This window comes from Thermoascus crustaceus, assembly GCF_041956765.1.
Source record: "Thermoascus crustaceus strain CBS 181.67 unplaced genomic scaffold VTN00scaffold_3, whole genome shotgun sequence".
NCBI classification, from domain to species: Eukaryota; Fungi; Ascomycota; class Eurotiomycetes; order Eurotiales; family Thermoascaceae; genus Thermoascus; species Thermoascus crustaceus.
The window spans coordinates 3,649,887-3,673,274 of NW_027192529.1; the positions used below are offsets into that span (position 1 = coordinate 3,649,887).

Consider the following 23,388-nt stretch of genomic DNA (forward strand, 5'->3'; position numbering starts at 1 on the left):
TAATAATAATGATCATGGTATGGCTAGGGAGCGCTGAAAATGGAGATATCTTAGACCGACCCCTGTAGCCACATGGCGCGGCCCCGGAAGAAGACTTGCTCCGCGCTGACAGGCCCGCCGTTGCGGATGACACCTTACCCGATCGGGCGCTGAACGCTCGTCCCCGATGGTCAAGGGTGGACTGTGCTTGACGTTCCGGATAGCTTCGATCGTACTGTCTTGCCCTTTCAGCGATATCGACTGCTGGCTCGGTGTTCCAAGCGCACTGGGAAGCTGCTGGTCCGCGTTGATCTCCCAAAATCCAGCGGATGCCCTCTGCCATTGCCATGTCCGCATAGCGACTCCGAGTCTGACCCTCTGTCCCCCTTTGTATGGTGGATGCGTCTACGTAGGCTTCGGCTTATCGAAAGATCGAGATGTCTTCGGCCAGCCCGCGGAAATCAGTTGACAGTCTGGCGTCAGCTGCGTCGACCCCATCGATATCGCAATATTCCTCCGCGCAGCACGAATCCCCCAGAGTCCCTCCGTCCCATAGATACGCCTCCAGGAGAGGATCGACGGCAAGCTCCATCGTCAGTATCGGTGGCGTTCTAGACACATCCCAGCACCATGGATCGATAGCAGAGGCCGGGCAGAATGGTATGTCGAGGTTTTGACTTTGCTGGGATCGGGCGCTGACCTTTAACCTACCTGTAGCAATCTCGACCCTCCTTCAACCTCCCATCGTACGAACTGGGCTCGTACCCCATACGGCCGTGTTGTCTACCGGATATAAACCACCGACTTCTCGAGATATACCTCCGGTCACACTGACAAACATCCCCCGTGTGGAATCGAAAGCTTTCCAGCCGTACCTTGCCCAAGTCGGCTCATTGTACGATGCCTTCCAACGCGCAAAAGAGAGTAACGAGCAAAATGAGACCCAGTCGGTTCGGGGGAGCAACGCTGGGCAGAAAACGGAAGAGCTGGACGTGCTGAGGTCGAGGCCGCTGGAACGGCGATCTTCTGCAGTGTCCACGAGTTCGCGAGCCACTTCTCCGTTCGATACGCGAGGAGGGAGACGGCCGTCCACTGGACGTGGTCCGGCCCCTGCAATGACTCCTCTCTCGACGATCCCGAGCGTCTATTTCGAAGACGACTTTCATCTAGAGAATCCCCGCACTTTTGACGTGGTCTCGGAGCGATCAGAAGTGGTTAGACAGCCGCCAAAATCTTCTCACGGAGACAAGGCCGCGAATGGAGCTGCTTTGGAACCAGTTTCTACAGGAAGAAAGGCGCTCTCCACGAACGCGATCCTTCAGGAAAAGCTCTCCTGGTACATGGACACTGTGGAGATACATCTGATCTCGTCGATCTCTACTGCCTCGCAGTCTTTCTTCACTGCGCTTGGATCGTTGCGCGAACTCCATTCGGAGGCTGCCGATTCTGTGAAGAGAATACAGGTATTGCGGAAGGACCTGAATAAGATTGACAGGGAGATGGCGCTGGGCGGCCTTAAGGTGGTAAATCTACGCCGTCGAAGGGAGAACGTCCGGAAACTGGCAGATGCGGTGGCTCAACTACGCGAGGTCGTGGAGTCCGTATCTAAATGCGAGGAGATGGTTGAGAGAGGGGAGATCGAGGAGGCGACAGAGAGTCTTGATGAGGTGGAGAGGCTGATGGCTGGAGAACAGACCAAGAGTCGCTTGAGCGAAGGTGACGAGGCGCAAGAGGGCGTGAGCAGAATTGACCTGCGGGGTATCAAGGCTCTAGAGGGAGCCTCAGATGGCCTTGCAAAGCTTAGATATCGGATTGGCGTGGGCTACGAGAATAGATTCTTGGATGACCTTTTAGGAGACCTGCGGCGGCATGTTGAAAGTGTTCCTCCAGACGTGACATTGCAGCGTTGGGGCATGTCATTTCAGCGCTCGCGCGGAGCCCAGCGAACTGTTCCTTCGGGGTTTCCATACATGCATTTTGATGACCAGTTGAGATCACGATTGCATACTGAGCTCACCGGTCTTGCTCGCGCCCATCACACAATGCCTGCAGCAACCTCTTTCAAGAATGCTGTTCTGCGAGAGATGAAAGGGTTGATTCGGAGGCATTTGCCTAGTTCAAGTGATGATGACAACGAGTCGATGATGTCGGCCTCGACGCACGGCGGACGGCAGCTAAGCCAGCAGGAGAAGTCATCGATCCTGGCACGGAATCTCCGCGCGCTTGATCCAGAGGAAGCACAAACAATGTTAACCCGAGTGTATACTGATATCAGCGAATCGCTTAGGAGGCTCAGTGTCCAAGTCAAGGTTCTTCTTGATATCACAAGCGGCCTCAAGATACCTAAGAGCCCGAGCGTGCAAAGCTTGGATAATGCATCTGGACCTGGTCCCGGGGGTGGAGCAGCGGCAGCGGTCCAGGAGGAGATCTTACAGGTCTTGGACATGTCCAGTCTTCTTGGACAAGCTGTGGATATTGTCCAATCTCAGATAATCAAGGTTCTGAAAGTAAGATCCGAACAGACCTCACATCTTTCTCCGGAGGAATTCTTGAGATATTTCAGTCTGAATCGGCTTTTTGCGGATGAATGTGAAGCTATCTCTGGCCGCAGTGGTACTTCTCTGAAGACGGTTGTCGATAATCAGATTAGGGAGTTCATTTCACGTTTCGGCAACAGCCAACGACACCGTATCGTTAATGTCATGGACTCGGACAAATGGGATGCCAAAGATTTCGGCGACGCTGAGAATACCATTCTCTCCAGGATTCTTGAAGCGAGCACAAAGGATATCGACATGTGGTCAAATGTCTCTAAGATCTGGCTATGTGAGGATGAGGTCCATGGAGAAGCTGCACTGTCGAATGGCACCGCGGCCAACGGGTCTGGCAAAGACAAGGTCCGGAGCGCGATTATTGATGAACAGAAATACATCCTTCCGGAATCGGCTCTAGCGATGATGAGGAGCATCGAAGAGTTCCAGTATCTCATGGCGAATATTCCTAGCATGGTCCAAGAAATTGGATCCAATCTGCTGGAGTGCCTGAAGCTCTTTAATTCACGCTCCTCTCAGCTGATTCTGGGAGCTGGAGCCACGAGAAGTGCAGGCCTGAAGAATATTACAACAAAGCATCTAGCGCTCTCCTCACAAGGCCTAAGTTTCATTATCGCATTGATCCCGTATATCCGTGAATTTCTCCGCAGACACTCACCGTCCAGTCCGTTGATGACGGAGTTTGATAAAGTCAAGCGGCTTTACCAAGAACATCAATCCGGGATCCACGAGAAGCTTGTTGATATCATGAGCTCTCGCTCTGCAATCCATGTCAATGCAATGAAGAAAATCGATTGGGATGCGCAGAAAGACACTAACGCTGTCAGTCCTTACATGGAGACTTTGGCAAAGGAGACGGGTACTCTCCATCGTGTCCTCGCCAAGCATCTTCCGGAGACCACGGTAATGATGATTATGAACCCGGTGTTTAATAGTTACAGGGAACAATGGACCAAGGCATTCCAGGAGGTGACAGTGAGAACGGAAGCTGGAAGACAGAGGTAAGATCGATCCCTCGATGATAGTGATTTATCCATGTATTTTTCCCTGTCCAACGTGACTAACGGGAGAAATAGGATGCAATCCGATGTCGAATTCTTCAGCTCCAAGATCAGCAAAATAGATGGCGCTGGTGACTTGGGCGACCACCTCCTTCAAGTCGTTAAAGCCAAAACAATCACTCCGGAGCCGAAATCCCCTTCTCCACGTCCTCCTTCGGACGTACAGTCGATTTTTGACGCAGTCAGCGAAGAAAAGGAACCCAAGAAGCCTTCGGATTCATGAATTTCTCTTTCTTTCTTTGAGAATTAACTTTTTGTGAATGTTCTCACGGCGGTTGGTGCTTCTATAGCTCCTTCACCTTTTTCTTGAGTCATTCTGATAGTGACTACAATTCCCGGGTAATGTACAGGGTTCTTAATAATTATATTCCGACTTGCATTTTGGATAGATGCGCGCACTTTTCATACCATCAGCGTTCTAATTATCCTTTGTCTCATGTACTGTACACTGGTGTTCCCAACCCTTTTTATTGTCCTGCTTGATTTATGCTATTTTTTGTCGATGAACGCAGTCACCGGAGCAAATATCAAGACTTCTTTCTTTAGACAGAAGGAGCACATTCAACAATAGAGTATCTCGAGTTACAGTCGGTTTGTGTCTTGTATCTGTAAGGTTCAGTTTCACCAAATTTAGATCCTGAGCGGGTCAACAATAACCTCAACTAGGTAAGCATTCCTTGTTGAATGAAGAAAAACAAGTCTTTTGTTGGTCTTTGTTTGGGTACATGGTCTTTACGTGAACACGCTATTTCACAGTGGTTCCTAATTTGATTCAACCACTTTGTTTGTTCTGCAATATGTTAAACTTGGAGGGGCCCTGGTGGACTAAACAGTGAATTTGGAGATCTATATGATCGTTTCTTGTGTAATTTAAGAGTCTCTTAAACTTAGTTATTATTTTTGGTTGAATTTACGAGATCGAACGAATCAAACACCACCCTCACACATACTTGCCTTCTATTTTTGTCATTATCTGAACGAATTATAACTGATTCGACAATTAATTTATAGTGCCATCAAAATGGGTATGTACGACGTAACCGTACCCTATGATCACCCTCATCTGAAGGACGTTGATCGAAAGAAGGTGCAAGAAGTTGTTCGCCATGCGCCGAAACTACTCGAACATCCAGACCTCAGTCCACATATTATCGAGGCGATCCAGGACGGTTGAAATGCTGTCAAGATTACCTTAGGCACCCGATAGGTGTCTCAGACTTGACATACACCAGGATGCGAGTATTCTTGGATGACTATATCAGTCGACGAGCGTTCTGGTGTCACGGTGAATTTCAGGCTCTTGTAGCGAGTGCTGTGCCTGCGGTATATGAAATTGCGGAGATCGATAATTCTTCTTCTCTCCCGAGTGATATTCGTGCTGTTGTCGAGCGTTTCACGGAGTATGGTGACTTTTTTTGAATCAGTGACGGATATTCTGAGGTGTGAACTCTGCTTCGGGCACAAGTTTCACAATCAAATAGATCCCCGCACCGGTGGTCAGTTTCAATGGGAGGATGTCGCTGAGTTGCTGGAGCTTGATGCGGAGTTGTTTCTTTCGAGGGCTTGTCAGAGGGCGACGACAAGAACAGATACAGAGGAACGAGACACTTATCTCGCTGAAGACATGGCAACCAGCATCCGCGAATCAGCAAAGACCATGGCTGCAACAGAGGGATCAGTCGAATGGCAGATCAAGAAGTACGCCGTCTATGAAGAGAGTCTGACAAGACCAAAGAAGTCTCTTCGGACGGCAGACTGGGCAGCGCTCGCGAACCATACACATACCGTGCGTCTCATGCTGGATACATTTTGGAGGGCTCCGTTGCCCTTGGACTGTGCCCAGAGGAACGCTGCGCGCAACATTGTATTCATCGTTGCACTGACGCAGAGGACTTGGTTAGCCAGAATCTGTGAGGACCATGATGATACGGACATAGTCAATTTTGTCGTGTCTACTGACGCACTGGAGCTCAGCCGCCGGCTTTCCGAGACGGGCGACAGCCGTAGGGAATGTGACAGGAGGAGCGTACCGCTCTGCGACCCGACACGCCTGCTCAGTGACTCGGATCGTGCTGAGATATTTGAAGTTGACGAGGATGCGTGCGATCCAGACTCGGCAATTCCGCTCATTTTGGTTGACTCCGAATGGAGCTTCAGCACCTGGGACGCAGATGTTGCTGGCATTCCAAATGAAGAAGGCTATCCGCAGCCGGTTAATGGCTACGGTTTACCACACGATCAGAGAATCGATCCGCAGCATTTGACCGTGCTTGCAGAGCTTTATGAATACAGTAGCAAGATCTATAGCCGGATCTCGGTCACTCCCGATGTTGACTCGTGGGCTCTGACCCGGACAGGGATGACCTGGAGTATACAATAGTATCTGCCCTTCTCCGGCCGTCATTGTACACAATCCAATTTCTCAGAAAGGTCAAGGAAATAGCCGGAATTCCTACACCAAATCTGATCAAGCAGGGCTTTGCGAGACTCCCGAAGAGAGGATTGGTGAGCCTCACCGCTTTAGACGGCCTCTTCCCCCCCGGACTGGTCACTGGATCTCCAACTGACGCGAGAAGCGCACGAGTAGCAGCAGTCATCGAGCACATCAAAAGCGATAGACTAGGACTTGCCAGCGAGCTGATCGGACGCAACGCCGTTCTCGATTCGGCCATACTGACCCGGAACCCCTGCGCGGTGATCATCCTTCAGGAGATGAAGCGCTGGGCACCTTTCATCAAGAAATCCATCGTCGAATTTCCTGGTACTGCGTCGGAACTCATCTTTCGACTACGGTGGATCGACTTCACCATCGCCCTGAGGCGGATGTTAGAACCTCAGAGAAGAAGCGAGATCGTATATAATGAGGCGCTCTGTCAGAGGATCATCGGAGTGGTCGGTCTGTCTGATGAGGATCTTGCTGAAAAGGGGTTTGTGAGGAATTGGACGTTTGGTGTTCTTCCTAGAGATATGGTTTCATAAGTATTTTCTTTTTTCTTGAATTTGTCGATTATAAATTTTTTTTCCATCTTGACCTTTTATAGTTCAAAGACCAACGGCTTTGGAATATCTGGGTATGAAGAACGATATAAATAACCACATCATGAATTGGGTTGGCTTTCGATTATATCGACATAGTAGTGCATTCATTCATTGATAGATAAATAGACATCGAAAAAGTTTTTTTTTTTTACTCTTTCCTTCTCAACTCCCGCTGATTCTTCCCGATATCCTCCTTAGCTGGAGTCCATCCATCCGCCTTGTGAGCACCTAGTCCTTTATGCTCACCCAGGCCTCTAGGACCCTCGTGCCCCTTCCCACTGCCCGAGTGCGGATAGCCCTTGCTGCCCTGGGCGCTGAACCAGTACTTCTTGTTCGGATCGGCTATGTCTTCGGGCGGTTCGGCGGCCTTGTAGGAGCGGTCGACGGGTTCGGAGCCGACCTGTATGTCGTTTCCTGTTAGAATAGATGCGAAAAGGGAAAAAAAAAATCATATACGTAGCGAGATGGAAATAGTTGATTCATGTACCCCTTCATTGACTCCATGGGCTTTAGTCTCGCCCGCTTCGATGGCGTTGTCGCTCTGGGGGATACCGTTGTCGTATTGCGCGCCTCGGACCATTTTCGGTAGGTATGTGGTATAGTATTATAGAGGCAGTAGCTTGGGTTATGTTTAGTGTAGAGAAGGTAGATAAAATGCTTCCCTTCCACAAAAAGAAGATTTCAGCAGCAAATAAGTACCTACCAGAGGTACCTAGTTATATCTGCCTAATATATCAGTTTTCTATCTGTCTCACAAGCAAGAGACGGATCAATACCAAAGCAAGTTTGACCTTGCTTGCGGAAAGTTGGGGACAGATGACGTATCTGCGACGTTGACGGAAAGTGGCCCTCAAAATATAAGAATCGCAGAAAAGAACCTGACTGTGTCGCTTTGCTGCCAAGGATCCCATGAAGACGTGGACATCTTCATTTGCTCGGTTGACGGTATGGTGAGGTCATGGAGACGGGTGCATTCCATGTATCTGTATCGGGTCTTGTGACGTCATGGACATACTTCCTCTTGTTGTATTATAACTCACGATGAAGCTGCATGTGCTAGGTTTCTGTGACCACTAGAAACCTGGTGACAGTTCCAGTAGTTTGTTATTGTGGTGAGAGTGAGCGTTGATGTTCCTTGTTGTCGGGTAGATCAGGTCGAGCTGCCGAGTTAGGGTTCTATAAACAGGAACCCTCGGAAAGTTGACTCGTTGCGTTCCACAAATATTACGAACACCAGTTCTGTCCAAATAGGATAAGATATTTCGGGATCTCTCCCGTCTAAGAGAGACTATGTTATGAAGGGTGCAGCATTATTCTTAGGAACTCGGGAAGAGCACGCGATATCAATCAAGATATTATTGCGCTTTATCTTTTCTGTACCTATACTAGATAGATAAATATAACCATTAAGTACTAGATACCACCGTTAACTTTGGTTGTTCACAAGTAACTTCCAGAGGTAGCCTGCTATATAGACGGATATCGATGCAAACATATAACTAAGCACCCTCCTTTCGATTCAAGTATCTAGATATCTTGAAGTGCCTAGCTAACACACTGTTGGAGGTCGCCGGCCCGTCCTGCTCGCCTAGGTGCTCCGTAGATCAACCTCCTAGAGGTCAGCCTGCTTCCTGCCTCCTACAACGCACACTCAATCAACCTATCTTACCCCTACTACTGAGATATACTCTTAGAAGTTTATGAGTATCTTAATAATATAGAAAGAATAAAGTTGTAAACTTTTACCAACTATTGCAAATGATCTCTTCGCATAAGCAGACGGGAATTCCATTCTGGGAGGAATCAGTCGGGGACCAGACTACATGGTTGGTGCGAGGCAACCATTTATAGTTCTCAATTTACATGTGCTGTGTGCATAGGATATTAAACAGGAGAATGCCTTTGACTTGCATCGTTGTAATCACCATTTCGCCTGCGTCTGGACAAAATCCTCTCCAAAAATGTCTGCCGTTCAGAAAGCTCTTCAGTTTCGGCCATGGATTTTTCCATTAACTTGTCGATCGACCGGCTAGTCAAATCTGCTCTAGTAGAAACAGAATCACCTCCGGTTTTCGAAGGGTTTCTCGTGCGTAGAGGTGAAAGTGACGATGATGACGAGGAGGAGGAATTTGGACCATCCTGCCAATTCTTGTTGTTGGGCTGTTTCTTCCAGTTGCTGTAAAGGTTCATGATCGAGTTCACGTTGAATGCTACATAAATGAAAGGGATAGATACCGCTGCGGAAACGCCAACTACAGGTAGGAGGCTCTACTTTTAGCGGTTTACATGATGTGTAACTCGGGATTGAGGTTGACCAGAAAAAAATGCAGAAAAAGAGAGAGGGCGGAGGAACTCACAGATTATGGGGAATATCCACCATGCTTCGTACTGAATGCTGCCCGATTCGTGTGGGAATTCTGACACATTCAGAGCGAAAAGAGAGGCCAGGAACGAGAGAGGTAGCTTTTTGTATGGAGAAACGATCAATCATGAGAGACGACATGGCCAGCGAAATGTTTCGGAGGGGGGAAAAAGCACTCACAAATACAATGGTCACAACGGTAAAGACCATGACAGTATTGGACTGCTTCGCCGTATCCTGAGCCTGTTGCCGTCCAAATTCCGCTTCTCTGATGCTGGCTTGTTTCTGCCGAAGATCCAGAAGAGTATGTACCTGTGGGGTGTGTGTGAAGGTCCGTGTTAGAAAGACAAAAAAAAAAGGAGAAAGACCAACCGAGTTTTGGACTATTTTTGCCTCCGCAGCCATTTCCTGCAGTTCCTGTTTCACTTCTGTTGGTGTGCATGAATGAAAGTATTTGAAGTTGGAGCGGTCTTCCAATGAGTCGGTTCCAAAGGTTTGTTTCCAGATCACTTCTTGCGATTCGGCCAAGTTGGTGAGAATATTGAGCTCGTCGCGAATGTCTTTGATCTCGCGAAGAAGTGCTGTCTCCTCGGCGATATTGTAGTAAGGATTATCGGACGATTTCTTATCTGATGCGCCTTCTGATGATGAATTCCCAGAAGGATTCCCAGGAGAAGGATTTCCATCCTTTCCGGACTTGGGCTTCGAACTTAATTTTCGTGTCTCTCGGAGAGAAGCCTCAAAGGCATTGAAGAGTTTCGTTTCAATATCGGCCTACCCAATCATGTCATCTTAGTCAGGGACAAACATAAAGTCAAAACTCCGATCCGAAACGATGTGTGCCAACTGACCACATGTCGAATGGACTCACGAAACATCTCCAACGCTGACTTGAGCTTCTGCTGCCGGACAACCGCTTTGTTCTGCGTGAATAAGCCAGTGGTGATGCCGATGATAAACTCCATCATGGACTCCACTGACGTCGGGCGATCGATGATGCCCTTGATCTCCCCGAAAACCAAATTGTCGACAACGTTTCGCAAAATGATGTCGTCAAACTGTTTGGGGTGCCTTGTTGTACTTGTGATGATAGTTTCTGGGTGGAAAAGTCAGCAGATTCTCCCTACAGCTGTTCATCGAGTGCATACTTTCATCAATAATCCACAGCCACAGTTGGTCGACCATCAATATCTGGGGTTCTTTCGGTACATTTTTGTCTCTCTCCCGATCAAGATAGCGTGAAATGACTTGAAAATCATCTCTTTCTCGAGTGTCATCCAGAGTTGCATAATAATACTGATCGAGTGTCATCGGTTCGTGCACGATTCTTCTTTTATTTGGCTCTCCTGTTGGCTCAGGTGCCCCTCTTCCTGTTTCAGCAATACCTCTCTGTTCCCGTGGGCTCTGATTCCCCGGGCTGTGGCTGTCGTTGGCATTGCCAGTTTGTTCGGTTGGATTGGCTGGCTTATCTGCCAGAGTGAGATACGGCATCTGTGGTCGTTATAAGCATAAGTCATAATAATGCGTCCAATTCGGAGGACAAACATAAAGGGCAAGCCTCTTTTTACTTCCGACTGAAGATGGCGACCCCTTCTCGATCGGTTTTTGTTTCAGATCTTTTCTGCTTCGGCCCATTTCATCAGTGGCAGCGTTGCTAGGCATTTCTGCCGCGTTTTCTGCTGCTGCCGGTACCGGCTGGTCTTTTGTACTAGTCGCCTCGGCTGTGTCTCTTGTCTGGTCATACAATCGAAGCTCCTCATCTGCATTCTCATTTTCATTCTGGTTGTTGTTGCTTCTCGGCGGCTTAAATTCCAGGGACTCTTTCTGTTACGATATTTTGTCTTTAGATCATGCCGGCTGAAAGGGGATTCTGGTACACGTACCACACACTGCGGTTTCATGTAGTGCTTTCTCCCGCCTGCGGCCAGCTCAGTCCAGCTTCGACGAATGAAAGAGATCAAAGGACGATGTTCCTTGTTCTTTTTCTTTGAATCTCTTGAGAGTCGGGTGATGAGGTCCTTCGGGGATGCATTAGTCTCATAATTTTGCAGGGGGAAGTTCCGCGGGACCAACCTCGATCAAATGCATCTAGTTTAGACCAGTTAGCAACATCTTAGCTATGAAGTTCCCCGTGGTACATACGTTATTGACTGGGATATGCAACCATCGGAACTGAAGATCTCCCGGAAGTTCCGCTGATCTCTCTCGAGCCGTATTTTCTGCGGGGTCTTTTGCTCGGCCTTCGGTCTGGGGGCCCTTGGTTTCGGGGGGTCCTTTGGTTTGTTCGGACCCTGGACTTTTGGCGGTTCTGGAAACTTGTTGTGTCGTTCCCTTAGAGACAGTTTTACGCTCAGGCACTGTTGATTGCTCCCTTTTGTCCTTCCAGGACGCAGAAACACGTTGCTTGAGAACTGGCAATTGACGAATGTCCAGTTTCCTGGCATCCGACATGACCTGTTGGGGTCCAAGATTATAGATAAGGGCTTCCACCCCAAGCTGTTTGAATTGAAGATCAATCTGCCCTTCCTTGCGATAGAAATCAACAATGGTGCCCTGAAGAGCACCGATTGAGAACCTGTCGTCATCGTCCGACGGGACCTGTAATATCGGTGGGTCGTCATCGTCTGAGTGAGCCATCTTTTCCAGAATCTGGGGAGGATTATGGAGAAGTTCGGTAATGGCTTGATCTACCGGGCCATGGCCGCCCTCTGAGTTTTCCTCGGATTTGGCGATTTTGAGAGCATTTTCGATTTCCTCGCTCTTTAAATGCCCTCCGTTTGATAAGAGCCACCAAACGGCTACTGCCTGACGGCGATATACAGCCCACTGTAGAGTTGTCCAGTTGGCACCTAGGGGTGGATCTTGCGTATCTGCGCCATGCTTCAAGAGATGCAACAAGACGCGCTCTTCTCCGGGCTTTTCGAACTGGGCAGCCAACTCAAGCGCTTGATTAGCTTCTTCCGGATAAGATGTCAAAAAGTTCGGGATTTCCGTCCCCACTCTCCTGATTTCACCCCACAAAACGTCTTCAACTTGTCGGTATTTTCCTCTAACTGCCAGGGAGAGGGGTGATTCTCCGGAATCACTCTTCATCATGATCGCTCTAAGATATTTCACCTTTGGCGGAGTTCTCACAGCATCCTGGATGTCGGACGGAGCATCTTGCTCGTCCTCCATCGCCAGTTGTTTGAGTAAAGACTGCACCACATCGTATCGGCCGTTGCCGGCTGCCACATGCAACCAAGTGGCCTTCTTTCGAGACCATGACTTCACATTTTGTCCATGATCAATGCATTTCTGCATTAATCCCTGCCGGCCATTAAGAACCGCCCAGTACATAATCAACTCGATTTCGTGTGGCGACTCGATCTCTTTGTCGAGCCCTTTCGAGAGCGCCTCCTCTATCTCCGACGCTTCCGAAACGGTCGCGAGGCAGTTCTTGTCTTTGACAGGATCCTCGGGGAAATAGACATCTGTCTCCAGTAACTGCACCATCACTCGTACGTGGCCCTTGTTGGCCGCATCAGATAAGGCTGTATCGCCGTCGTGATCCTGGATGGTAATATCGGTTCGTCCGTCCCCAAGCAGCTTCTGGACGACTGACTCGGCTCCAGACCACGCTGCCAAGTGAAGAGCGGTGGATCCTGAACTGTCTAACGCGTTTCTGTCGATGCTTTCCTGGCCCTCAACATCCAAAAGCAGCTGGACAACCTTGTCATGCCTCTCGAGAGAGGCCCAATGGAGAGCATTCCGTTTAGAAACATGGTCTCTTTTTGCTGTATCTGCACCCTTACTCAAGAGCAGCTTCACAACCTCATCCTTCCCAAAGTAAGCGGCAGAAAGAAGAGCGGTCCATCCTTCATTGTCTTCTTTTTCAATGTCTGCAGCACCCTTGCTCAAAAGCAGCTCGACAATGGTGACATCGCCATCCTGAGCAGACGTATGCAATGGGGTCCATCCATCATTTGTTGCCTCATTGGCCTTTGCCCCTTTCTCTAGAAGCATGTCGACAACCTTGTCATATCCATTGCTTGAGGCAAAGTAAAGCGACGTCCATCCACCAACGTCTTTCACGTCTGGATCGGCCCCGTGGTTCAAGAGTAACTCGACCGCTGCGGTATGGCCATATTCAGCTGCGGTATGTAATGGGAACCACCCACCATTTGTTGGTTCATTGACCTTTGCCCCTTTCTCCAGAAGCGTCTTGACAATTTTATCGTAGCCTTTGTTGGAGGCATAGTAAAGTGGTGTCCATCCATCACTATCTTTCGCTTCCAAATCTGCCCTATGTTCTAAAAGGAGCTCGGCAATGACATCATGTCCATTAGAAGCTGCCATGTGCAATGCAGTTGTTCCATCGTCTCTCGTGCTATGCACATCAGCACCGTCTGCTAGAAGCATCTCAACAACTTTGAGATGGCCACCTCGCGAAGCGAGCTGAAGCGGATCTGATTTGTAACTTATGGTCTTTGCAGAATGATCTGCTTTATGCTCCAGAAGCAGTTGAACGAGCGCGTCGCGCCCGAATGCCGCAGAAAGAATCAATGGTGTAAGCCCAGTTGCAGGATCGTCCTCGCCCTCGAACTGATAGTCAAATCGAATCTCTGTCGTCCCGGCAGAAGCGAGTAATTCCCTCACTTCATCGACTGATCCTTTAGTGATCGCGTCTATCATCTTTGAGCCCAATTCATCATTGTCTGGTCCCCCGCCGACAGCTGGGGCCCCTGGGGTCGGATGGGAAGCAGTGTTATCGTCATTCTGGGAGATATTGTCCCCATTGTCAACCGTACTAGAGGATTTCCCCCCTTCAGTAGGTGGCATCAGCTGTGACTCGTCGCCTTTCAACTGATCTTCGCGGGTCTCCATGTTGAATAGTAATACAGCACACTAATTCATCGGCAACGATCTCTCCCCCACGATACGATTTGAAAAGTCTTGGGAAGATGCCGTCAGGCTCACAGGTGAATGCGGCCACTATGTGCTTTATCTTTGAAGGCTGGGAAGCAAACAAGGCTGCGAGCTAGCCTCGCCGTGTAGTCCGCGTTAGATCGTTCAGCTCTTAAATGGAACCCCGCACCATTTAGCTAATTTCAGCCTCACCTATGCAACCAATTGGTGCTGAGAAAAAAAAAGAAAATAAAAAAAAAAAACAATATGTAGGCTACATATGTACAACAAGTGGGAAACAGCTAGCTTGGTTTAGATCTACAAAGGTCCCCTCAAAGTGTGACTAAGGTGTTGAGCGATCGCTAATTCTGCAGCAGATATGATCCAATATACATCTGTAAGTGGTTGACTTTTGTGTACCTGAAGTCTTCAACTTTAATTGGTTCACTGTGGATCAACCTTTATAGATTTTATTTTATAGATAGCGAATCCATTCTGTTGTATGTTTTTCTGCCGTCATTGATTTGATAATTTGAGCCATTGGATTCCTCTTTGTTTTATTTTTCCTTAGGTTTAATATGGACTAGCGGTAGATCCCAATATGCTACTACTTGATACAGCCTGTGACAGACTATTAATGGATTACGAAGTCAACACGACAATCTTGCCTTCCGCAGCGTCCTCCTCCATACACTGATGGGCTTCGACGATCTGATCCATCTTGAAGACTTTCCCAATCCTTATCTTCAGCTCGCCCTTCTCAATTTGCTGCGCCAGTGACTCCAGCGGTGTCGCCATGAAGTCTTTCTCACCGCCGCTGTAAGTCGTCAACTTGGTCGCAGATGGAATCACCTCCATCGGACTGAAATTCTCCAGTGTCCATCTGTTGCCCACTATGCCCGTGATGCATACCGTGCCTCCCTGCTTCGCACAGAGTAGTGAATCCGCCAATGTCACGGTCCCGACCAGTTCGAGGATCTTATCAAATCCCTCTGGACATTTCTCTGAGACTTGTTTTGCGATCGCGCCGTCGTCAACGAATACCTGATCTGCGCCGTGGTCACGCAGAAGGCCTTCACGTTCCTTTTTGCGACTCGTCGAAGCAACGAATGCTCCGTGGGCTTTCGCAATCGCAGCAGCAGCAAGTCCAACCGAGGTCGTCCCTCCACGGATTAACAACCTATCACCCTTCTGGAGGGAAAGTGACTTGAACAGCGAACCCCAGGCGGTCTGCAGCATCTCCGGCAGCGCGCCCAGCACCTCCCAGGGCAATTTCGTCTTGATAGCTTGCACCTGTGCTGCTGGCACACATGTAAACTCAGCGTACCCGCCATCGAACGCCCTACCCATCCCGCCCATAGCGGTTGCGACGGTCTCACCGGGCTGGAAATTCGTCCCTGGGGCTTCCTCGACCAGCCCGACGGCCTCGATGCCTAGGACCCGGGGGAACTGGACGCTGGGCGAGTGGCCTTGTCGGGTGAACATTTCGGAACGGTTGAGGCCGAAGGCCTTGACGCGGATCAGGACCTGGCCGGCCTCGGGCTTGGGGATCGCCCGCTTGTGGAGCTTGAGGACGTCGGGAGCACCAGGCCTGTGGATGACGATGGCGTTCATCGTTGCGGGTAGTTGTTGGGTTCGAAGGGTCCTTATGAAGCTTGCCAGGATGGGCGGATGGTTGGTTCTCTAAATGGAATATGGGATGTTATGTATTTGCGTAGCGTCAATTGTGCAGGGTTGCTGAGTTCAGTAGAGATGTTATGGTACGTGAGTAAGCAGTTTGCTCTTTCGTATGTATGTCATGAGATTAGTGATTCCCGTACCTGGAGTTTTGCTGATGGTTAGATGGCCCGACTGCTTGCGATGGCCCCCCTCAAGAGTTGTACGTAACTCTTACATGCTCGGCTGGTAGGTGTAGCTGGCAGTGATCAAGTCGGATATCGGGTATCTAGGGTACCTGACGTACCCAAGGTACTTTATCTTCGTGAGGGGTAATTCCAGTCTGCATGGGGCCTCTGCTTAATAACCTCTACGGTGTGCGCAAGTCCCGTTTAGCAACGTGGATGCGCTACTGTCGGCATCCGCGTCAGACACCATTCATGATACACTTCATCACGAGCAGCAGAGGACTTTGACAGGGGAAGCAGATAAATTTGGTCACTATGATATACAATTAGTTAGGTAGTGTCAGCCGAATATTACCACTATAACCTAGTGGTATGCCAAGAGGCCTATGAGCCTAGTCAGCACGCGCCGATCCAGGCATCTCGAAGGTTATAATCCCTGCAATAAAGGGATCATACTGTCTATACCCGAAACCACCTATTTTCCTTTGTTATTTCACGAAAATGTCTCGGGATCGTTAAATCAAGAAATATTCGGAAGGTCTTAACCCCTATTTCCATGAGAATAAATAGTCAGTTAGTTAGATAGATTCGAATAATCAGAGCTTTCATCATCATACTACCTTCGGATTACTAGGTTCGCGCAGTCTGACAGGTAGTTACCAATAGACTCGTAAATAAATACCATGTACGGTAGGCATTATTTCACAGGACTGCAGCCACTATCATCGAGGGAATTTTAGACTGATTCTTATTCTCTTTTTATTGTTGTATCATCTCAGATCATTTATTATGGCCTTCGAGATGGTTGATTACTGGGTTTCAAGACCCGAAGACGATTAGTCAAGGGTCCGCGAGAGTCAGCGCCTAACAGGCCGTCACCTCAATGATGGAAAATGGGGCTTCGTGTGCTGTCGCTGTGCGGCATATGGGGACGAAGAGCGATAGCAACAATTCCTGCGACGGCTGAATGAGTTGATCGAGCATGGGTGGGACTGTAGCCCTGAGACAACCTCGAGAGTCCGGGATAAGGTGACCATCAAATTCGTGGAGGACGACTCGTTGCAAGGCAAGGGAGTGGATGAAGTGAGGCGGTAAGCTAATAGTTTATAGCTCATGTTCTCTGAGGCAACAGCCGGATGTTTTGTGTCCTCTGACCACCTTTTGTGGTCGCTTCAACATCCTTCAAAGCCAGATGTCCAGATACTACGATGGACATGATTCCCAGGGAATGCCGTGGGAAGTCGATCGTCCTATTCCATACGGCCTTCACCAGGACGTCTGCCTCCTTATTGATGAGGATAGCTTGGACTCAGTGATAAACGCCGAGAAGCCTCAGGATCCTAACATCGAGTACGATGACTTGGAACCGCAGATGCCTTTTCCCTTTCGGCTTGAAGTGCCTGGCCGGTCTAAACGAAGAGGGAGACTACGCCCAGCAATTCAGAATACTATACCAGAAAAAACACAGGACTGGTTACCTGATCGCGGTGGACTGTGTTTACCCAGAGGAAGATGTAGACTATGGTCCGTGGTATCCTGCAGAAATTGATATCCCTGAGGAGCTTGGTATCACGTACCCGGGATGGGTCAAGCTTGTAGCAGACTTTGTTTTCGATCCAGTGGCAGGTTATATGTGTGCAGATGCCAATTGGCTTCTACTCGACATGTTCAGTTATGCGGGATCTTGGTTGAGGGATGGCCTCTTAATCGGACCATAGTGGCTGAACACATTTGTGGATTGCCTGCTTCATGGAGTTGAAGTTACCCTAATTATGCTGATTCTTACTGGTGCCCGGGATTTTCAAGGAGAAATCTACCTCTTGTGCACTTTATAAACCTGCCGTGTTTTTTTATGCGTCTTGACTAATTTGACATCATCTTGGAACTCTTCCACGAGGTATCATGCATCGAACTCTAGTCCGTGTCCAGCGAACCCATAAGGTATTTATACTTTTTTTTCCTACTGTGGATGCAGATCCAAAACTGGAATTTTCTAAAAAGTTGGCTGTATTTTACATCATGTAGTGGGTACTCCAGTTTGATGTCTCCGGACCTGTGGGTTGTCCCCGGATCTTTGTAATAAGACCACATCTTTAAAAAACAGCAGGAGCCTGGCCCATTCATTGAATGCTTCCTTGGAGGACTTCCGGGTCTTCACACTGTCTGCTTGAGGACTGTGCAATAAAAATGACTACCGGCGCTCCTGGCTGATCTATCTTAAATTATTAACTAATTGTTATCTGCTTAGTTATTTTGATGTCAGGCTATTTTTGTGACGGCGCGGCAGGCACCTAGGCGGTAAGGTAGGCGGTGTGGAGTATTGCTTTGTCTCCGGAATACTGCCGGTCCTACTTGCCTATATATCTCACGTTGCACGAAGCCCTGCAAACTCTTTCCTTGCTTTCCTCTCATGCTTTCGAGATTCTGTATGACTAGCTACCGTAGTAATACATTATTTTACTATGACTGAGCGCCGTCACAATTTTCTTCATTATTCCTCTATCAGTTTGTTTGCCATTTTCTGCCTAAGACCCCTTCCTCGTCCCTCAGCTAGGTTCCCTATCCCTGCCCAGTGGCAGCGCTCTAAAACATCAGAGAGATGTCAATTGATCAAATAATGGATAAAAAAACAGACTTATTCACAGCTACTTATTCCTGCGTATACCTATCCATCCAGTAAGAGCCTGGTATAAATAAATAGCAGTACACAGTACTGACGGAATTGTCCAATCGGGTAGCGTCCTCCTGTTCCCGAGCTGCATGGTTCGCTTCGGGTTCCGTGCTTACTACCCGCTCGACCAATCCGAGGAGCCATGACATCGCCGTGTAGGCCGTATGCGGGGCCTTGAAACGGTTGGGCTCCATGTTGGGATCTTTCTCTGCTCTGAAGAGGCTATAAAAGAGAGCACGGACGGACCAATGATTGGTAGGAGCTTCTCTTCGCTGCAACACGTCTGCTCAGGACGGAGGGGTAAGACCAAGAGGACAAACAAACATATCATCCAGCTGCACCTCCATCCTTGTATCACATGTTATGACGTGCGCCGGCCAAAGCTTCCCTTGAGCTCTTTCGCGGTGACGTATGGTTCATGCTGTCTTCCACAGCTCTGTGGCACACGAAGATCATGCTCCCTGCCCTCTTCCCCGCATCTGCTGCTCTCTGGATGCGGGCAGAACCGTGCTATCGCGGGGTGAAGATCCAAGATTCCAATGGACAAGGGACTTTTCTGTATCCCGATTCCTAGTGGGCCTTCCCAACACAGCATGCCTGTAGAGCGTTTGGCAATAACGGAGAAGCACCGTGCACCATGCAATCCCAGTCGGTATCATCCCATGATCTCGCGCGACCGGCGCCCCGTGTTCCCCCGCCTCCTTTCCAGCCTCTCATATAACCCCAAACCAGGCCCGCAGGTCGTAGAAAAGAAGAGCAAATCCTTGAGAGATTCCTTATCTTCGAGACCTGCTTTCCACTCTTATCGAAAGCCCAGCGCTGCGTGCACCAGAGATCGGATCTGATATTGAGTGAAGCCAGAGATTTCTCCCCTGCCCCTCTTCCCCAATCACCCCGGGCCCACCTGCCAACCCCGCCTCCCCTCCTCGAAAAGGACTGACCATCCATTGGGATATTCCTCCACCTCTGATTGCCCTTTTCTACGTTCCCTAGGCTTTATATAATTTTTTGTGACATCTTCTAACTCAGAAATCTCCTCCCTTGCCTGCTTGCAGCTGCACATCATGGCCAACGATCAGAACGGGTCCGAGCCGCCCAAGCGCGACGTCCGAAACCACATGCTCTTCGAGGTGGCTACGGAAGTTGCTAATCGGGGTGTGACATATTTCTTTCTTTCAGCTGGCATGGGGCTATAGGGTTAAAGAAATGCTAACTTCCTATCTGCAGTGGGCGGCATATACTCTGTTCTCAAGTCCAAAGCCCCGGTAACGACCGCGGAGTATGGAGAGCGGTACACTCTTATCGGACCTCTCAATCGTGCTTCAGTGCGTGACACCAGCCTGTCCCCGAATCTCTGGCACTGTGGATACTGATGTGCTGCAGGCTGCCGTGGAAGTCGAAGAGCTGACACCGTCCAATCCTCATATGGTCGAGACCATCGCATCGATGAAAGAGAGAGGAATTGAACTTGTATACGGACGCTGGCTGATCGAGGGCGCTCCACGTGTGCTTCTCATAGATACGAGCACTGGATACAGGTTCCTTGATGAATGGAAAGGTGATCTATGGAACACGGCGGGAATCCCTTCGCCCGCTGGTGACCACGAGACGAACGAAGCCATTGTGTTCGGGTACCTGGTTGCTTGGTTCTTGGGAGAGGTCTGCATCCAGCTGTATCAGAATATTTCAAGTTCTGACTAACGTGGTTTTCCAGTTCATATCCCACGAACGGCGACGAGCCGTGGTAGCTCATTTCCACGAATGGCTTGCTGGAGTAGCCCTACCATTGACCAAGAAGCGACACATGGACCTCACGACCATCTTCACAACTCATGCAACATTGCTGGGTCGGTATCTCTGCGCTGGTTCAGTCGACTTCTACAATAACCTGCAGTATTTTGATGTGGATGCAGAGGCTGGTAAGCGTGGAATCTACCACAGGTACTGTATCGAACGTGCCGCCGCACACACCGCGGACGTCTTCACAACAGTGTCTCACATAACTGCGTTTGAGAGCGAGCACCTCCTGAAACGGAAGCCGGATGGTGTCCTCCCAAATGGACTAAACGTCAAGAAGTTTTCGGCTGTACATGAATTTCAGAACCTGCACTCTCAGGCCAAGGAGAAGATCCATGATTTTGTCCGTGGCCACTTCTATGGGCATAATGACTTTGACCTAAACAACACGCTCTACTTCTTCACCTCTGGTAGATACGAGTTCCGAAACAAGGGAGTCGATATGTTCATCGAGTCCTTGGCACGCCTCAACCATCGTCTCAAGTCATCAGGATCTAAGACTACCATCGTAGCGTTCATCATTATGCCGGCGCAGACCTCATCACTCGCTGTTGAGGCACTTAAGGGGCAGGCAGTAGTCAAGTCCCTAAGGGACACTTTGGAGATAGTTGAGAAGGGGATTGGGAAAAGGCTTTTCGAACGATGCTTGGCCTGGAGAGAAGGGGACAACATGCCTGATGAGAAGGACCTCATCACTGCTCAAGATCGTGTCCTACTGCGTCGCCGGCTGTTCGCCCTCAAACGACACACTCTTCCTCCAATCGTCACCCATAACATGGTTAACGATGCAGATGATCCTGTGCTTAACCAGCTGCGACGTGTGCAGCTCTTTAACCACCCATCTGATCGTGTAAAGATCGTCTTCCACCCCGAGTTCCTTAATTCTGCCAACCCAGTTTTACCATTGGATTACGACGACTTTGTCCGTGGAACGCATCTTGGAGTCTTCCCGTCCTACTATGAGCCATGGGGGTATACGCCGGCAGAATGCACTGTTATGGGAGTTCCGAGCATCACGACCAATCTATCTGGATTCGGATGCTATATGGAGGAGCTGATTGAGAACTCGTCTGATTATGGGATCTACATCGTAGATCGACGCATGAAGGGAGTGGATGATTCCGTCAATCATCTCACCGACTTTATGTATGAGTTTGCAATGAAGAGTCGACGACAGCGCATCAACCAAAGGAATAGGACAGAGAGACTGAGCGATCTTCTAGACTGGAAGCGCATGGGCCTTGAATATGTAAAGGCGCGTCAGCTCGCGCTGAGGAGAGGTAATAGATTCCACCACTCGTGTGCCCTTGCATGAAATAGCCAACACTGACATTTACCAACAGCGTACCCATCGTCTTTCGACGCTTCCGATGACTTCCACGACATTATTGGAGGCACGGAGCAGAAGATATCTCGACCTCTCTCTATCCCAGGCTCACCACGAGACCGCTCTGGGATGATGACCCCCGGGGATTTTGCGTCTCTCCAGGAAGGCCGCGAGGGGTTGAGTACCGAGGACTACATTGCTTGGAGGTTACCGTAAGTGCAATGGTTTATATGTTGTGAAGATGGACCCTATGTCAGATCAAGACGCTAATGTGTGGTTCGCACTGCAGGGAGGAGGAAGAACCGGAAGAATACCCTTATCCGCTCACTCTCCGCACGAAGAAAACGTCTGATCGCCCTCCATCCCCACTTGATGCCGTAGGTTTGAATGGAGATCGTTGAACGAGCGTCGGGATCAGCAGTGCCTATAAGTCCGTGCGGCGAGTCGGTTTCATATCCGCTCTCCTGTCCACCTTAGTCTGCCTACTGCCCATTCTACTGCATTATATATTTATCATCCAGTGTTCTCCATTGAGATGACGGCCTTATTCGTTATCCTGTTTTGCTTCTGCTGTGATGACCTATGTTTGTCTGCTGCCTGCTCTGTCATGTCCTCTTTTGTGCTTGTACTTATAGTGTCCGTTTGTCTCTGAATCTGTCTATCAGATTGTCCGGTTGCCTTGTACATGCACATGCTGTCTGTGACCGTCTCTTGCTTTTACCGGCTCCGTTATTTTTGGATAGGTAGCTAGCCAACGCCGGCTTCCACAGAAGCATCATGCTAGTATTTCTACTGGTTGTCAGTCTTTCCAGGATGTCGCCACTCAGGGTTATGAAACCCTGCAGTGTTGATTCGTTAAGTTCTTCCACAAAGGAGGGTCCCTGGGGACTGGGCTCGTGGGTGTGAAAGTAAACCGGATCCCCTCTTGGTATCCTTGTTAGCCCTGGTGTGCTCGGGACGTCTGCCAAGCAGGCTGGACGAGCATCTTGGATAGGTCCATCTTCCGAATTTCCATATGATCGAAGGCGGGTTGTTGGAAATGATTTATAAACCGCGCACCGTACATGCAGACGATCCGCTCCAAGGTGCGTGTCACGCCTCCAATGGCTGGTCTTTGATTATCTGATGACAACGGCCGGGACGCTCTGCTCCCGAAAACTCCCACCGAAGCCTCGAGACCGGAACGTTGGAGGGGACGAAGCTATCCGCAGAGCTCCAGGTCCTCTTCGTCCACTCCAATTAACACGGCGTATGCGCGCCGCAGCCCACATTTCAAGGTTGTTGGGTGCCGTAAGCCGACATCGGCGACGTCACAGAGCTGATAGTGATGTCTTTTTATTCGTCTTGCGCGGTGGGGAAAGAGCTGCTGACTTACTTCACCGCGGACCAGCGGACTGCCCCGCCCCGTCTCGATCCGCCTATATCTGCCCTGCCCCTCCTCCCCTCCGTCACCTCAACTTTCTTCTCCCCATCGACCGCGACTCACACCACATCGCACGAAGAATCTCACAAGGGTACGACGACCTGACGGGGCTACGCAGTCTGCTCGAGACTGTTCTTTTCGCAATGGATTCACTCAGAGGTCAAGGTTTGTATAGTATAAGTCCTGCCCACGCATGACAGGTGTTCGGCTCGGGATCCGCCGCAACATGCCGGCTCTCTTTTCCGCTCATCGCCATTCCTTGCTCTCGTGCACCCCTCTCTACGCCTGGCGGAGCCCTTGTGCTCGTTACAGCAGGGAGGCAGCGCAGAGCCGGGAAGAGCGGACGAGGGGGTCCGGTCTCTGTGCGGCAGCCCGGTCGTTCTGAGATTATACTGTCAAAACTTGATCTAGATAATACTAGCGAAAGGACATGCGTGGCTTTGACT

General features: G+C 49.5%; 7 protein-coding genes across 7 annotated transcripts; 4 read left to right on the plus strand and 3 right to left on the minus strand.

The window, feature by feature from the left end:
• Positions 1 to 416: 416 nt before the first annotated feature.
• On the plus strand, positions 417 to 3,815 carry VTN00DRAFT_6516 (uncharacterized protein; the record flags this gene model as incomplete). The annotated part of the gene is made up of 3 exons (XM_069433161.1): positions 417 to 639; positions 697 to 3,532; positions 3,608 to 3,815. 3 exons carry the CDS (start codon positions 417 to 419, stop codon positions 3,813 to 3,815), a joined length of 3,267 nt encoding a protein of 1,088 aa, XP_069288948.1.
• A 1,401-nt stretch (positions 3,816 to 5,216) lies between these two features.
• VTN00DRAFT_6517 (uncharacterized protein) lies at positions 5,217 to 6,571 on the plus strand (the record flags this gene model as incomplete). The annotated part of the gene is made up of 2 exons (XM_069433162.1): positions 5,217 to 5,929; positions 6,019 to 6,571. The coding sequence occupies 2 exons, from the start codon at positions 5,217 to 5,219 to the stop codon at positions 6,569 to 6,571; spliced, it is 1,266 nt and encodes a 421-aa protein (XP_069288949.1).
• Positions 6,572 to 6,779: 208 nt separating this feature from the next.
• On the minus strand, positions 6,780 to 7,211 carry VTN00DRAFT_6518 (uncharacterized protein; the record flags this gene model as incomplete). Its single annotated transcript, XM_069433163.1, has 2 exons — positions 6,780 to 7,031; positions 7,119 to 7,211. The coding sequence occupies 2 exons, from the start codon at positions 7,209 to 7,211 to the stop codon at positions 6,780 to 6,782; spliced, it is 345 nt and encodes a 114-aa protein (XP_069288950.1).
• A 1,304-nt stretch (positions 7,212 to 8,515) lies between these two features.
• VTN00DRAFT_6519 (uncharacterized protein) lies at positions 8,516 to 13,859 on the minus strand (the record flags this gene model as incomplete). Its single annotated transcript, XM_069433164.1, has 10 exons — positions 8,516 to 8,883; positions 8,989 to 9,094; positions 9,174 to 9,305; positions 9,366 to 9,767; positions 9,845 to 10,089; positions 10,142 to 10,484; positions 10,539 to 10,817; positions 10,877 to 11,011; positions 11,067 to 11,081; positions 11,136 to 13,859. The coding sequence occupies 10 exons, from the start codon at positions 13,857 to 13,859 to the stop codon at positions 8,516 to 8,518; spliced, it is 4,749 nt and encodes a 1,582-aa protein (XP_069288951.1).
• Positions 13,860 to 14,522: 663 nt separating this feature from the next.
• Positions 14,523 to 15,494, minus strand: VTN00DRAFT_6520 (uncharacterized protein; the record flags this gene model as incomplete). The annotated part of the gene is made up of 1 exon (XM_069433166.1): positions 14,523 to 15,494. One exon carries the CDS (start codon positions 15,492 to 15,494, stop codon positions 14,523 to 14,525), a length of 972 nt encoding a protein of 323 aa, XP_069288952.1.
• Positions 15,495 to 16,916: 1,422 nt separating this feature from the next.
• VTN00DRAFT_6521 (uncharacterized protein) lies at positions 16,917 to 17,442 on the plus strand (the record flags this gene model as incomplete). Its single annotated transcript, XM_069433167.1, has 2 exons — positions 16,917 to 17,074; positions 17,193 to 17,442. 2 exons carry the CDS (start codon positions 16,917 to 16,919, stop codon positions 17,440 to 17,442), a joined length of 408 nt encoding a protein of 135 aa, XP_069288953.1.
• A 2,017-nt stretch (positions 17,443 to 19,459) lies between these two features.
• VTN00DRAFT_6522 (uncharacterized protein) lies at positions 19,460 to 21,920 on the plus strand (the record flags this gene model as incomplete). Its single annotated transcript, XM_069433168.1, has 6 exons — positions 19,460 to 19,550; positions 19,623 to 19,720; positions 19,779 to 20,054; positions 20,110 to 21,472; positions 21,536 to 21,731; positions 21,809 to 21,920. 6 exons carry the CDS (start codon positions 19,460 to 19,462, stop codon positions 21,918 to 21,920), a joined length of 2,136 nt encoding a protein of 711 aa, XP_069288954.1.
• Between the last annotated feature and the right edge of the window lie 1,468 nt (positions 21,921 to 23,388).